At 44.3% G+C, this 17,189-nt stretch overlaps 1 protein-coding gene across 4 annotated transcripts in view; it reads left to right on the forward strand.

The window, feature by feature from the left end:
• SLC24A2 (solute carrier family 24 member 2) overlaps nucleotides 1-17,189 on the forward strand; it is a 290,438-nt gene that overhangs the window by 253,344 nt on the left and 19,905 nt on the right. For all 4 annotated transcript variants that reach the window (XM_027549151.1, XM_027549154.1, XM_027549155.1 and 1 more), the window contains one exon: nucleotides 9,850-9,990. In XM_027549151.1, the coding sequence (XP_027404952.1) occupies nucleotides 9,850-9,990 (141 nt within the window). The remainder of the gene's footprint in view (nucleotides 1-9,849; nucleotides 9,991-17,189) is intronic.

A 17,189-nucleotide genomic window follows, 5' to 3' on the forward strand; every position in this document is an offset into this window, starting at 1 on the left:
TGCTCTTCCTAGATTATCTCAGTCAGTTTTATATAACAGCAATCACATTGTAAAACAATGTCCTGGAGCATAAGTGGGTCTTGTCTATTAATTTATTAATCCCTTCTCCAACAATCCCTTCATTAGGTAAGACACTTTCAAGATTTCTTCTCTCTCTAGGAGCATCCCACGCACACACCTTTCCACCAGTTCCCAAGGAAACCTAATTGGAAAAATAAAACATGCCACCTCTGTCAAAGAGAGTATTTTTAATGCTTCAATAATGAAAGAGGACAGATATAGGAGGAGAAGCACATCATCCCTGTTCAAAGATGATGCTGTTTTGTGGGGCATATTCTTCCCCTGAGGTTCCACTGGCCTTTGAACATGGAATGCTGGAATCTGGAAATAACCCGCCTCCTGTTTCATTGCTTGCTAAAGTGAGCCTCAGGAAAGTTTATGATTGTAAAGGGCTTAATCCATCTCCTCCAGTGTCCCCTAGATATTCATTTTAGAAGTAGCCAGTACAGGATTATCCACTGTTATGAGAATCAGGGGTGACATTGAGCAATGAAATGCCCGTAAAATCTCAAGCCCTCATTTTGGTGTACTTGCCTGTCACCTCATCCTATATCAAACCTGAGCTAAATTTCTGCACATTTTTCTTGGACAGAGATGCTAAAGGACAAGTCTTTCTTTTTCACCTATATTTGGAGTTCTGACATTCATTGATATCTTATCAGTACCCACATTTCTTTTGTAAAAAAAAAATTTATTGGAGTATAGTTGCTTTACAATATTGTGTCAGTTTCTGCTACAAAGTGCATCAGCTATATGGATGTATGTGTGTATATATGTGTGTGTGTGTGTGTGTATCCCTTTTTTTGGATTTCCTTTCCATTTAGATCACCACAGAGCATTGAGTAGAGTTCCCTGTGATATACAGTAGGTTCTCATTAATTATCTATTTTATACATAGCAGTGTATATATGTCAATCCCGGTCTCCCAAGTCATCCCACCCCTCCTTTCCTGCCTTGGTGGCCTTGTTCTCTATGTCTGTGTCTTTGTTTCTGCTCTGCAAATAGGTTCATCTGCACCATTTTTCTATATTGCACATACATGTGTTAATATATGATACTTGTTATTATCTTTCCGACTTCTAAATTTGTACCTGGCTCTTTGGAGATGTCACTCAAGGAGGTAGAGGAGGGAAGAGAGCATCACAGTGGCCCCCACTCCCCACACATACTCCCAAATCTGCCCTTCATTTCCCCTTCAAAGCTGTCTTGGATGCTGTAAGAAAAATACCACAGACTGTGTAGCTGACTAATGGGAATTTATTTCTTACAATTTGGGAGGCTGAGAAGTCCACGATTAGGTGGCTGTTGCAGCCTGCTTCCTGGATCGTAAATGGACATTTAGTCAGTATGTCTTCATAAGGCAGAAGGGCAAGCTAGCTTCCCAGTTACGTATAAGGACACTAATCCCAGTCATGACGGCTCCGCCACCCTGACCTGATCACCTTCCCAGGACTCCACCTCTGAACACCATCACTGTGGGGGTTAGGGTTTCATCATACGAATTTTGGAGGGACACAAATATCCCATCCATAGCAGACTCAAGAAAAAGAGTGCACCTAAGAATCAGGTGTTTCTGATCAGCTTTTTCAGGAAAGTGGGCCATCCAACCCACCAGAAATTAAGCTCAAGAAAATCAAACAAAATTTATGTCAATTACATGCTTAGTGTTTGTCATAGCTAGCATTGCTGTTCAGTAGATTTGATTTACTTCAAATCTAGGTGTAATTGAACAGAAAGCACATTCATACCTGTGTCTTAGGAGTGAGGAGGGAAGGCCATGTGCTATTTTGGAAGAGCCTTGGGTTGGGTGTGAAAGGAACCTGGCACTGTGAGCTTCCTCCTTTCTGCATATCACTTCATCTTAGGGCCCTCAAGTAATGGGGGTGGGCTCAACGACCCGGGTCTCCTCTGGCTCTGAAATTCTGGGGCCCTAAAGGCCCTCTACCAAATGATTGCAGAGGTCTATGATTGCAGCTTGTCTTTCACAATCATTCAGTGTCCATATGATGAAATGAATGACAAGTTCTTGGACAGGAAGGTGAAGTGAAGTGAAGTTGCTCAGTCATGTCCAACTCTTTGCAACCCCATGGACTGTAGCCTAACAGGATCCTCCATCCATGGGATTTTCCAGGCAAGAGTACTGGAGTGGGTTACCATTTCCTTGTCCAGGGTATCTTCCCGACCCAGGGATTGAACCTGGGTCTCCCGCATTGTACACAGACGCTTTACTGTCTGAGCCACCAGCGAAGTCCACAGGAAGGTAGTCCCACATTAAAACAATGCAGAAGACAAAAAAACTCTGCTTCACAATGACAAGGTTTTAAAGGACTTTGGGGGCCAATAAAGGGGTGAGGGGGAGAAGGCAATGGCACCCCACTCCAGTACTTTTGCCTGGAAAATCCCATGGACGGAGGAGCCTGGTAGGCTGCAGTCCATGGGGTCGCTAGAGTCGAACATGACTGAGCGACTTCACTTTCACTTTTCAGTTTCATGCATTGGAGAAGGAAATGGCAACCCACTCCAGTGTTCTTGCCTGGAGAATCCCAGGGACGGGAAGCCTGGTGGGCTGCCGTCTATGGGGTCGCACAGAGTCGGACACGACTGAGGCGACTTAGCAGCAGCAGCAGCAGCAGCAAAGGGGTGAGGTACACCAGGTCCAGATGCCTTGCAGGTGGCATGGGTGTGTTCTTTCTCTATTCCAGCATTTCCATTGACTTGCCTGAGGGCACACAGCTAGTTAGTTGCAGAGATGAGGTTAAGGACAGAAGGGAAGAGGATTAACGTTTGCTGATCCCCTGGTCTCTTTCAGGTACTGTGCATCCTGCGATTGCCCCAGTCTATAGATGAATGCCTCCCATGTAGCCTAGATATTTCACGTGTTTTATTAGTGGCTTTTGTTGAGGGTGACAGTTTTAATATTCTTGATGCACTCACCTGCCCAGCCTCATGTCTCAGGCTTGATGAATGCTTTTATGGATAGTTTTTCCCACTCCCAGCCCCTGGGGTCCCTGTTGGGGATTTGTAGCATGCACCACACTCCATGAGCTTTGCCCTGTTTGATCATTCATGTGGGCACCTGTGTAGCTGTACAATGTAGAGGTAGAACTGATGTTTTTTCCTACAGATATATTATAGAATCAGCAGCAATAATAAATGTATTAGGGACTATTCTTTTTAAGTAGAAGTACAAATGACTTCCTGGAGAAGGGAATGGCAACCCACTCCAGTACTCTTCCCTGGAAAACTCCACGCACAGAGGAGCCTGGCAGGCTACAGTCCATAGGGTTGCAGAATCGGACATGACTGAGTGACTAACGATACTACACTACAAATCTCTGTAAATCTTCACCTGCCCCCAGCTTGACCTTGGCCCAGTGTTTTAGCATAAATGAATTCTGTTTCTACGTAGATATGAAAGTACTGGCATTGTATTTTATCGAGCATCATGCCACACTGAAGGGACTTTCCAGTGAAAAGAGGTGGCATTCTATAGTGCTGAACTGAGTGGTCCTTTTGTGAGGGTTAAAGGAGAATCGAACCCCCACCAAGCTGAGATCGAGGCAGGTTCAGGTTATCCTCTGAGACTGCTCCTTGTGAACTGGAGATGAGACGTTATTACCGATCAATAAAACTGAACTCAAAGATGGCCTATTTTCAGATGCCTCCCGGGCGTTCATTTTAATTCTCTGCTAACAGAGATTGCATTAAAGCGGGCTCACCTTCACATTGGAATTCTGCACAGTGCCCTTCACAGATAAAAATAAGAAATTATGTTGCTTCCAAGAAATATTTTTCTGGCTGGAGAGGCAGCTACTGGACTAATGAATCCAACTCAGGCCCCTCCACTGGAAACCTGACACTTGTGCTGGGGCAAACCACGCAGACCAGGTACCGGTGGAAATAGTACAAGAATCACGTGCAAAGAAGCTGGACAAATTCTCATGCTGCTGCTGCTGCTGCTGCTAAGTCACTTCAGTCGTGTCCGACTCTGTGCGACCCCATAGACGGCAGCCCACCAGGCTCCCCCGTCCCTGGGATTCTCCAGGCAAGAACACTGGAGTGGGGTGCCATTTCCTTCTCCAATGCATGAAAGTGAAAAGTGAAAGTGAAGTCACTCAGTCATGTTCGACTCTCCGCAACCCCATGAACTACAGCCTACCAGGCTCCTCCATCCATGGGATTTTCCAGGCAAGAGTACTGGAGTGGGGTGCCATTGCCTTCTCTGGATTCTCATGCTACTAGATCACAAACAAGACAGACTGCTGCCATTCCTCCATTCACTAGATAAAGGAAAATAAAACTAAGTTGCTTGCCCCGGAGACCTCCCAATAGGTGCTGACCCCTGGAATTGTTCTTGTCTAACTGTAAGTAGGTATTCTGATAGCCAGACCTCTAGATTCCAACCTTCAGTGTTGATAAATGAATCCAAGAAGGTAGTTGTCCATTTATCACAATGGTATCACATAGAGTAGCATCTCGCCTCTGTCTCTTCTCCTCTCTTTCTCTCTCTCTCTCATAAAGTTATCCCCAAAATTCTGTAGGATCACTGCAGAGTTGTATTTCTAGGTCTGTCCCACCTTGCTTCACAAAGATCTGGGGCTGCTTGCAAAATACATCTGATGAAAGAAAAGGATAAAATGACTATTTTTGAGAAAGTGCAGCAAAGGATGGAAAAGATAGTGGGAAGTGTATCAGTAAGACTAGACTAAGGTGAGCTCAGATCCCAGTGCTGTGGTTGCTGGTCAGGGGTTACAAATTTGCCTCTGAACTCTCCAGTGCAAAGAAATAAATAGCATCATTTCCCTGATTCACAGATGTCTCAAAGTTTCTAGGAGAAGCATGAGTTTTCCCAATGCTAAGATGCGAAAGATTGTTCTCCCTTGATTCCTCATAAAGAGGCCACTGGATCAGCTAGGATAAGGTTCCACCATTAGCAACCAGAACCCCAAAATGACAGTGACTTAAATAAGATAGAATTTTATGTCTCTCCCAAGTCTTTATAGGCAGCCGAGGGCCAGAATGGCTCTTGATGGGTGTCAAAAGTCAGATCCTCTTATACTCTTTCTCCACCTTGTGAGTCCAAGATGACCGTTCAGACTCTGGCCAAAACGTCCCCATTCCTGGCAGCCGAAAGGAGGAATGAGTGATGAAGGATACGCCTCCACCCTTTAAAGACACATCCCAGAAGTTGCAGAAGATACTTCCCATTCCATCTCATTGGCCAGAACTTAATCCCATGACAAGAAAGGTTGGAAATAGAGACTTTATTCCAGGCCCAGGTAAAAGGAGGCCTTCTGTCACTAAAGCACAAGGGCAATATGTTAGGTTTCTAGGGCTGCCATTAAAAAAAAAAAAAATCAGAGGCCAGGTGGCTTAAACCACAGAAATTTATTTCCTCACAGTTCTGGAGGCTGAACATCCAAGATCAAGGTGTCTAGAGGTCATTTTCCGCTGAGGCCCCTCTCCTTACGTTTGGCTGCCTTCTTGCTTTGTCCTCATGTGGTCTTTGCTCTGAGCATGCACATCCCTGGTGTCTCTCTGAGTCCTAACCTCCTATTATAAGGACACCAATTGCAGTGGGTTAAGACCCCTCATAAAGCCCTCATTTTAACCTGATCACCTTTTTAAGGGCCTTGTCTTCAGTCACAGCTAAGGTCCTGGGGGCTGGGACTTCAACACAGGAGTTTGGAAAAGACACAATTCCATCCGTAACATGCAGAATAGATACTAGAGAACAATCAGAAGCTCTTGCTGTGTCATTTGCCAGCATCCTCGTAATAGATAAAGAATAAATTCTTTGGTGCTGTTTGTTTTGTCTCCCCTTTGAAATTCAAATCTCTTGATCCTCCAGCACCTGCTCTTCCTGCCAGGATGCATTGGCTCCTTCAAGATTGGACAACCAGAACGTCACTGTGTGGAAACTTTGAGGCTCAGGTTTTCCATGTCAGGGAGTATTGTTTAGTTGCTAAGTTGTGTCCGACTCTTTGCGACCGTACGGACTGTAGCCCACCAGGCTCCTCTTTCCATGGGATTCTCTGGGCATGAGTACTGGAGTGGGTTGCTGTGCCCTCCTCCAGGGGATCTTCCTGACCCAGGGATCAAACCCACATCTCTTATATCTCCTACATTGGCAGGCAGGTCCTTTACCCTCTAGCCCCACGTGGGAAGCCTGTGTCAGGGGTTGCAAAATCAATCATTGCTGCCCTGATTTTGCATAATTCTAGGGATTCTACAGAGAAGACAATGGCAACCCATTCCAGTTCTCTCTTGCCTGGAAAATCCCATGGACAGAGGAGCCTGGTAGGCTGCAGTCTGTGGGGTCGCTAAGAGTGGGACACGACTGAGCGACTTCACTTTCACTTTTCACTTTCATGCATTGGAGAAGGAAATGGCACCCCACTCCAGTGTTCTTGCCTGGAGAATCCCAGGGACGGGGGAGCCTCGTGGGCTGCCGTCTATGGGGTCGCACAGAGTCGGACACGACTGAAGCGACTTAGCAGTAGTAGGAGTAGGGATTCTACAGAGACCCCAGATCTTACACTATTCTAAACCCTTTTATCACAAGACAGCTGACTTTTTCTTTCTGGATCATTTTTGCATTTTCTCTGGATATGCTACAGAAGTTTTAGGAGGTAAGGATGGGTTATTGCAAGGTCAAAGTGAGGATGCCACGACTCCAGGAAAAACTGGAAAATCATTGCCCAGCCTCTCCTGGGGTTGAGACAAATGAGCATGCCAGCAGCCCCAGCTTGGGCAAAGGCAAAACAAGCCCCAGACTTGGAACAGTACTTTTTTTCCACTTTTCTAACTAGCTTGCAAGCTGTCACCCATTGAACCAGAGTGAGATTGCACTTGGCAAAAAGACAAAGAGAATTTCCCCTAAGACATGCTGACAGCCTTGCTCCCTGGGTACCTCTCAAATGCTCTGCAGGATTCTGGGCCCCTGAACTTCTGTCTATGGCAAGCTTCATCCACAAGAGGCCATGATGTCCCCACAGAGAGCACTGTTTGTGTAACCTGAGACCCAGCATCTTCTCCTTGTCCATTTCTGCTCTAGCAACAGCCACCTTAAATGCAGCTTTTGGAAGCCGTACAATATAGCTAATTGTTTGCGTTGGATGGTAGTGTGTTTAGAGCTTATGTATCTAAACAGACAATTATTTTCCACTATTTGCTGGTGGCACTGCCTGCCTGGTGACTTTGGCAGATGGAGAAAGGAGCTAATCCGTAGGTTATAAGCAGAAGGGTTATTGATGAAATGTCACCATCTGTTGGTGTCATTAAAATGATATGAGTCATAAAGAGTTGCTTTTGCTTTTTTCTCTAAAAAAAAGGTTAACTTAGAGTCTAGAGAGAAGTTTCTAGATTGCAGATGGCAGTGGGGGATCTGACCATGGCGGGGTGGGGGAGTGTCCATTCTGGAAGGGGAAGGAGCTTGATGACCAGATCAGATTGATGGGTCTTCAAGGAAGTGCTAGACTCCTCTCTGTCTGAATAAAACCATTCACCTTGCATGATACAGGGTACTTATTGCATGTAATGTAAGGTCTCAACTCTCGCATGATCCTCCCTATTCCTGAGGCATCTCCCAGGTGGGGAGCAGAAAGTCATTCATTTGGAGTGAAACAAGAAAGATCATATCTGGAAGGAAACAGTTAACATGCACCTCTTTTCTAGTCTTCACTGGTCTCATTACATAGAGATTATTCATGTAGTCAACTGACCCCTTGGGAGGCTGGGTGAGCCCTATAGGGAGTGATATTTGCTACATCTGCTGCATCTGCTGGGAGAAGGTGGAGGTGGCTCAGAGGAGGAACCAGGAACAGCACACCCAAGCTTCTGTCAGGGGCAGGAGCGCTAGGGATGGGTAAAGGAAACAGTGGATGGACCCTACATAGCGAAAGAAACAGCTTTTGCTTTTGTTGACTTTCTCTGTTGACTTCCTGTTTTCAGTGTCATTGATTTCTTCTCTGATTTTTATTATCTCTTTTCTCCTGCTTACTTTGGATCTAATTTGTGCTTCATTTTCCTGTTTCCTAAGGTGGAAACGTAGATGACTGATTTTAGATCCTCCTTCTTTTCCAACGTATTACAGAACAATGAGATGGAGAACATAAGCATATTTAATGAAGATCCAGACAACCCAAATAATATGCACCAACTTCCTAATTCTGCCTTATTACCTAATCCTCTTAATTCCCTCGTATTTGGTGTTTAAAATTCTTTCACTTGCTGCCAAGGACATACACTCATATGGAAAGAACCTTTTTCAGTATGGCTTAAGATTAGCTTTTTTAATTATTTGTTTCAACTCCTGGAGAGAAAGTGAGGGTGATTGTGTAAGCCACTAAAAATCCTTTTGGCAGTATTAGGGTATACATTATAAATAAGTAAACATAACACAGTAGCAGGTCGAGCGTCACACTCATTCCTGTCTCTAGTCGCATGCTTTTCCTGTAGACCACATGGCCTGAGACTGGCCCACCTACCACCTCCCTAGGGAGAGGTGCTGGTGGGATTCAGTGCTACTGCTTGAAATACTCCAGGATTCTGGAAGCAAGAGTCCCAGGTGGGGGACACAGGGGAGCAGGAGCTGTGTGTGTTATTTATATGATCTCAAAAGGAAGCATCAGTGGAAAATTCCTATTGATATTTTTAGATCTGACGCATGGTCCTGACTGCTACACTTTCATGTTTAAACAAGCAGGGAAGGGAGTGATGGATGCTATCTGCAGCACTGTGTTGGAGGTTTGGAGGGCCCATCTGACAGGCTAATAGTCATCCTGCCAGGCCCTGATCTGCCTTCTGCCCCTTTTTGCTCAAGTTCAAAAGCTGCTGACTTCAGCAGGCAGCAAATAAAACGCAGGCTGCTTGCTGCCTGGACAGAAACACTGAGATTTACCCCCAGCTCTGCGGCCCTGTGCACCCCACACCCACACTTTTAGCACCTCTACTTCATTCTCTTGTTTCTCTGCGAATGCAACATTGTTGTTTAGTCGCTAAGTCATGTCCAATTATTTGCGACCCCATGGACTGTAGCCCACCAGGCTCCTCTGTCCATGGGATTCTCCAGGCAAGAATATTGGAGGGGGTTGCCGTGCCCTCCTCCAGGGGATCTTCCCAATCCAGGATGGAACCTGAGGATTCTTTTACCACTGAGCCACTGAGCCAAATATATGTTGCATTCAACAGAGGAAGCCTGCAAATACAACATAGATTTGCATAATTGGGGTCTTTTGCTATGCAGACGTGGTTTCTCCTATGAAGTTCATGGATTGGCACTGTAATTCACTCCAGTTGAAATGATCAATTCAGGAAGCTAGAGAATGTTCAGGGAAAGGAAAGTGAAGTGAAGTGAAGTCACTCGTCACATCTGACTCTTTGCGATTCCATGGACTATAGCCCACTAGGCTCCTCCATCCATGGGATTTTCCCGGCAAGAGTACTGGAGCGGGTTGCCATTTCCTTCCCCAAGGATCTTCCTGACCCAGGGATAGAACCCAGGGCTCCCACATTGTAGGCAGACGCTTTACCATCTGAGACACCAGGAAAGGTAAAAAGGAAAGGAAGTTCTTAAATCCACATGGCTGAGCAATGTATTTCTTGTTCCTGAGATTCGGACTATGACAGATGGGATTCTCTTATAGACCTAAAAAGTCCATAGATGAAAGCAGCTGAGATGACCCAAGAAAGCTGCTAGTGGGATCTGAAGATCCCCTCCTTGTTTTGTGGCCTGAGGACGTTATTATCATTTTTGTTTATTTTTTTATCTCCTTGTTTCTACAACAGACCACAGAGACAGGTGAAGATGAAGAGGACCAGCCTCTCAGCCTGGCCTGGCCTTCTGATCCACGCAAACAAGTCACATTCCTAATTGTTCTCCCCATAGTGTTTCCTCTCTGGATTACCTTACCTGATGTTCGAAAACCTGTAAGTAAAGCATTTTTTTTTTTTTTTAATTTCTCGTCAGGGGAGGAGGGGAAGCACAGCATACAACAAGAGTCTGCTCCTATAAGGAAAGGAAGAAAGGATGACATATATACATGCGTATGTATATATGTGCTTGAAATTTCTCTGGACAGATGCGTGATGATAGTGATTGTTCTGGTTAGCAAATATACATAATGAACCACCCCCCGAACTTAGTGGTGTGAAATGACAACCAGGTTATTTTGCTCGTGGATCCTGTGGATCAGGGATTCAAATGGACACACTGGGGATGGCTGGTCTCTGTTCCAGAATGTCTGTGGCCTCAGCTGGGAAGGCTTAGATGACTGGGGGCTAGAACTATCTGGTGGAGAGGGAAATGGCAATCCACTCTTGCCTGGAAAATCCCATGGACAGAGGAGCCTGGTAGGCTACAGTCCATGGGATCACAAAGAGTCGGACACAACTGAGTGACTTCACTTTCACTTTTCACTTTGATGCATTGGAGGAGGAAATGGCAACCCACTCCAGTATTCTTTCTTGGAGAATCCCAGGGACAGAGGAGCCTGATGGGCTGCCATCTGTGGGGTCACACAGAGTCGGACACAACTGAAGCGACTTAGCAGCAGCAGCAGCTGCAGAACTATCTGGAGATTTCTTCGCTCATGTTTCTGGCACCTGAGCAGAGATGATTCAAAGTCTGGGCTCAGTTGGGATCATCCCCTAGAGAACCTATTGTGTGACTGGGGTTCCTCACTGTATGGCAGCATCAAGATAGTCAAATGTCTTTCATAAGAGGTCCTGGCTCCAAGAGTCAGTGTTCTTGCCACACAAGGAGAAGCTCCTTGTCTCTGGTTAGTCTAGTCTCAGCAGTCACACAGTCACCTCCACTGAACTCTACTAGTCAGAGCGATCATAAATCTGTCTAGGGCAACAAAATTATCAGTGTCCTACAGCATATGACACCCTTGATGGCAGCAATTTCAAAGAATTTGCAACCATGTTTTAAAACTACCACAGTGATTGTCTCTGCAAAGTGGAAATGAAGGTCTGAGGCAGAAGGGTGACTTGCATTTTGTTGACTGTTTGTGTACACAAATTACTCATTCAATTCAAAAAATAATTTAAAGCAATGCATTCGTGTGGTATAAATGCGTACATGTCTGATCTGCTCCCTCCAGTATTATCATTACCATAATGAATATTATTATCTTCCACGATTGTGTGCTGGGTGCTATGAACACAATACCATCTTACAATCAGCAAAGTATAGTCTGAGTGTAGATCAGCTTAAAAGAACATCCCCTCCAGTGTTGTCAAACTGGGTTCTTGGGCCACTGCCCCAAAAGGTGAAAGAACTAATGACAAATAAAGAAATAAAGAGAAACAGCTTCCCTTTTTTATTATGGGCCTTCACACATGTACTCATTCAACAAAAGTGTATATCTACTAATTTTATATATATATATATATAGGCATAAGTAGAAAGAAACTTAGGCAAAAGGAGTTAACTAGCTCATGCCTGGTCACTTCCTAGGGCATGGAGCTGAGATTCACACCCAGGCCCATGTGACCACACAGCTTGGGCTCTTCCTCATATTTCTTGGTGCCAGAAGGTAAAAATACAAAAACATTGCTAAAAGCATTTGGAATAGAATACTGCAATAACATCCAGCATAATTTAGCATCCTTCTTCAAAAGCCCCGCGATGATCCCACTTTCCTCATTTGAAAAAGACTGGAGAAACATCCTGTCTCATTACTCTGTTCTGACCCAGAAATAAGCCAACCTGACAGAGAGCCTTGTCTTATCAAGTACAGGCCAGGAATGACCCCTCACATAAAGACCCCTGGCATTAGACATTTGCTAGGAATGGGTGAATGTAGCAGGTGTGGCTCATTTAAAGCACTATCTAGGTTTCTTTGTTCAAGATGCTGTTACAGAGCATCTGCTCTATACAAAGGCCTGGCTTCCTGGAAACCTGCAGCCAAATAGCTGGAATGCGTTCAGTTTCTTCTTGGCTCCCATCACAAGGACATTTCTGAGATGTACATGCTCACATGCACTCACTCACTCATTGCCTGTCTCTCCCTCTCTCTCTGTCACCACTGCTCTGCTATTTAGCTCAATGCTTTTGCTTAGCTCAGGGAGGAAAATGAGGGAGACAGACAGGGTTTTCTAAATCCCCACAGCAGATCTAGTGTGATATGGCCCAGAGCAGAGGGGCCTGGTTCACTAATAAGACTGATCAATGTTATAAAGCAGATAACCAACATGGACCTACTGTACAGCACAGAGGACTAGACTCAGTGTCTTATAATAACCCGTAAGGGAAGAGAATCTGAAGAATATATACACATAGTGTATATATATAGGACTGAATCACTGTACTGTACACTTGAAACATGATATTGTAAATCAATTCTACATCGATTTTTTAATTTAATAATAATTTTTTAAATAACTTTTAAAGAAAAGAGTGATCGATGTCAGTGTACAACTGCTGGAGCCATCAGGAAGACGTGCAGGAATGGGAGGAGGAGGTTGCCAGCGACTCAAGGTCCTGGAACCTCAGGGCTGGGTGGGACTCAGAGCAAAGGCTGGCAGAGTACTCGCTCCCTCTGTGATCCGAGTCAAGGAAGCTGTTAGGGAAGATCAGCGCTGTCAAGCAGGGACTCCTGGACCACAAACAGGACTCCACCATGGCTACAGTTAGACCTGCTCTGGCTGATGCCGTAATCCCCAGGGTGAAAAGCAAGCAGATGCAGCTGAACAGGATACTCCCCGTGCAGTGCCGCTGACTGGTCATTTGCTGAGCAGTACCCCACAGGAGCCAGCCCCCACAGCGTGTGCTGGGGTGGTTGGTGGGATTTTTCCCCACTGTACCCCCAAGGGCCATTGCTGTGTGGACTGGATTTTTTTCTGTCTTTTCCTGAGTATACCATGTGCTGTTCCAAGCAGAAATGAGGCTTTTAGGTAGAACCTTGGGTGTTTGTAGATTTCCTCAGCAAATATTTATTAAACATATATTATGTGCCAGGCATCAGGCTTTATGCCCTAAAAGAGACATAAAGTCACATCAGTCACAATTCCTCTTTTTTTTTTTTTTAATGTTTTGGCCACACCACGCTGGCATGTGGGATCTTAGTTCCCCAACCAGGGATCAAACTCACATCCCCTGCATTGGAAGTGCAGAGTCTTAACCACTGGACCTCCAGGGAAGTCCCACAATTCCTATTTTTAAGTTGCTCTAAACTCAGTAGAGGAAACAAAGCACAGTCTTACTAGTGAGAGCTAGGACTTCATGCTCTCGCTAGGACTTCCCTGGTGGCTCAGATGGTAAAGCGTCTGTCTACAATGCGGAACACCTGGGTTCAATCCCTGGGTTGGGAAGATTCCCTGGAGAAGGAAATGACAACCCACTCCAGTATTCTTGCCTGGAAAATCCCATGGACAGAGGAGCCTGGTGCAGGCTACTGCCCGTGGGGTCGCAAAGAGTCGGACACGACTGAGCGACTTTACTTTCACTTTCACTAGAGGGAGCAGCTAGACTCAAACCCAGGTCTCCTGACTCTGGAGCAATCTCATGCTACCATGTTGACTGCAGTGGTTTTTCCCACGAGACACACGCATTGTGCGATCATGGGAAAGTCACATCTCAAATCTCGACCTCATATTTCCTCCTTTGTGAAATACAGGAGTGGAGGAAGATCTCTAAATTTCTGGCCAGCTTTAATGTTCTGTGATTCAGGAAACCATAGATAACCATCGATACAATAGTCCCAGTTTACTCTCAGAGCATACAGGCTTGAGTTACATGGTCACTCTTTGCATATATGGAATGCCAAACAAAACAAGCTTGCTGGTTGGTACAAAGGCCAGTAAGCAGCTTCTTGCTCATGCTCAGCTCAAGAGAGTTTCATTAGGTTTGATCTTGCATAAGTTAGCTTTTGTTGCATAACATCCCAAAACTTAGTGACTTAAAACAAGTATTCTTTTAGCCCATAATCCTCCGAGTTGGCAATGTGGCTGAGGCTTGGCCTGACAGTTCCACCTCTCACTTACATAGCTGGAGGCTGGAATGTCAGCTGGAACACCTTGATTCTGTTCCACGTGGTCTTCTGTCCTTAAGCAGTCTAGCCTGGGCTTATTCATATGACGGCCAAGTTCCAAGAGTAGTGAAAATGAAAGTCACAAAGCCACAAAGATCTAGTTTAGAGCCTGCATGCTGTCATTTCTACCACATTCTATTGGTCAGAGCAAGGCCTAAGGCCAGCCCCGATTCAAAAGCTTGGGAAACAGACCTTATCTCTCCATGGGAGGAATTGTAACGTGATATGGCCATTTTTTTCAGTCTGCCACTGTCCTCATGTCTTGCCACAGGGCCTCTTGAAAAATTACCCAGGGAGAGAAGAGACACTTGCTACTCCTCAGAGCCTGGTAGCTCTGCATCCTGAGTAGTTTTTGACTTACCCATGGAGATGAGCATCCTAAACCTTGACAATAATTACAATGAAAACAGGATTTTTTAAAATGTATACACATCTAGTTTCAGAGTAAATTATACCCCCACTTGTTTTTATTTCCACTTAATTTATATGCAAATTGTATGACAGTATTTGCTGAATTATGCATACTTTCAGCTCAGATAATTAATGTGGGTTTCACATTTATAGTTTTCTTAAATTAGTGGCTTTCTTTTAAAAGTCCAAGAACTGAAATGCAACCTTAATGTCTTTGATGAAAATTGAAAATAATAAAGGAAACAAAGACCCCCCAAAGTTATATTCTCTCATGGCCTAGGATGCGTGTTCTTCCAAAACAGGAATGCATGAGATACCAAAACATGACCCATCAGATCTAGGAAGGTACTTACAACTCACCCAGGATTTTGCAGTTTCTGTCATGCATTAGTTCACTCACCAAGTATTTATTATGTGTCTACTGTGAACCAAGGATGGTTCTAGCAAGGATGGAGTGATTGGGGCCCTGAGAGTTTGAGTGACCTGTCCAAGCAAGACCAGCTAATAAGAAGCAAAGCCAAGACTCTAAGCCAGATGTCTGAGGTCATTTTCACCTCCCTGAGTTTCAGTTTTTTCATGTCTTAAAAATCAAATTGAGGTTAATATTGTCTAATAACAACTCCCATTACTATCTGAGCACTTGTTCCATGCAAGGAATTTGATAGACATTTCATCTGCATGAAATCCTCAATACAACTAGATATTGTTATTCCCCTCATTTTACAGAAACTGAGACATAGAGAGATGAAATAGTTTGTCTCAGGGCACATTGCTGGTAATTGACAAGCAAGGATTACTACTGGTCATAGTAATCCAGAGACCATACTTTCAATCTTTAACAGGATTGCTTTGAAGAACTTTGTTAAATATGTATGCCCCAGAACCTTGCACAGAGGAGATGCTCGGTGAATATTTTTTTTTTAATTTAAATAAGTAGATGGCAAATTTGTGCCACCAGCTAGTGTCCAGCAATGTTTTCTAAGCCAAGAAAGTATCATTCTGATGTACTAAAAACTTCTAATGAGAACATTAGCTATCAATTATACAAGTAAACCATTACATCGGGAACAAAATGGACACATGTGCCAGCCAGCACATGGACACAATTTGCTTTCTGCTAATTGGTGTGAGGCCCATCCCACCAGATGTCAGAATGAGCCACCATTACAAACCAGGAATTGACACACCAGACCTTGGCTTGAAGAGCTCTTTCTTCCTTGCAATGAGTATTAAGTGTTAGTTGCTCAGTCATGTACAACTCTGTGTGACCCTGTGGACTGCAGCCTGCCAGGCATCTCTGCCCAAGGGATTCTCCAGGCAAGAACACTGGAGTGGGTTGCCATTCCCTTCTCCAGGGGATCTTCCCAACCCAGGGATCGAACCCAGGTCTCCAGCATTGCAGGCATATTCTTTTACCCACTGAGCCACCAGGGAAGCCTTCCAATGAGACTGGTAACTAAATAACTGTACAGGTTCTACTGGGCAGTGATAACTGGAATGAGTCCATAGAGTCCAAAGAAGGGGAATAATCCAGAAAAAAATGAAAGAAGGAATTACCTGGGCTGTGAAATTGGAAATGATAAGGTACTTTGATGGTCCAGAAACACTTAGCCAAACTGCTGATGCATGAAAAGTTGATGCTTCCAAAGAAAGAACTGTATGGGAGGCTGGGTGAGGCAGATGGTCGTACAGCTGGAATGCTAGTCTGTATTTCCCTGATGTTCTTTATTTTCTGACATTCAGAGCACAAGCTAGTATTATGATGATAATGACCATTAAGTGTCCAAAGCTGGGTATATTTTGAGCATTATTGGCCCTGTCTTTTCTTTAGAAATGAATATAACCTGGATTCCTAACATCTAAGAATATGTGCTATATAGAGTCAGACAGACCTAGATTTAAATTTCATGTCTAGTTCAAGATCTAGGTACAGAATAGGTGCCCAGACTTTTCCTACCCCTAGTTAAGGATGAAGACCTGAAATTTTACAAAGAAAAATTATTTTTAATCTTTTTTTTCAATGAGCCCCTAATCCAACACTAGGTACATTTATATGTCAAATAATTACTAGTTAGCTTCTTGATTAAGACTTGTAAAAGATGATGCTGTGAAAGTGCTGCATTCAATATGTCAGCAAATTTGGAAAACTCAACAGTGGCCACAGGACTGGAAAAGGTCAGTTTTCATTCCAATCCCAAAGAAAGGCAATGCCAAAGAATACTCAAACTACCGCACAATTGCACTCATCTCACACGCTAGCAAAGTAATGCTCAAAATTCTCCAAACCAGGCTTCAGTAATACGTGAACCATGAACTTCCAGATGTTCAGGCTGGTTTTAGAAAAGGCAGAGGAACCAGAGATCAAATTGCCAACATCCGCTGGATCATGGAAAAAGCAAGAGAATTCCAGAAAAACATCTATTTCTGCTTTATTGACTATGCCAAAGCCTTGACTGTGTGGATCACAATAAACTGTAGAAAATTCTAAAAGAGATGGGAATAACAGACCACCTGATCTGCCTCTTGAGAAACCTGTATGCAGGTCAGGAAGCAACAGTTAGAACTGGACACGGAACAACAGACTGGTTCCAAATAGGAAAAGGAGTACGTCAAGGCTGTATATTGTCACCCTGCTTATTTAACTTATATGCAGAGTACATCATGAGAAACGCTGGGCTG

The sequence above is a fragment of the Bos indicus x Bos taurus genome, chromosome 8, assembly GCF_003369695.1.
Source record: "Bos indicus x Bos taurus breed Angus x Brahman F1 hybrid chromosome 8, Bos_hybrid_MaternalHap_v2.0, whole genome shotgun sequence".
NCBI lineage: Eukaryota > Metazoa > Chordata > Mammalia > Artiodactyla > Bovidae > Bos > Bos indicus x Bos taurus.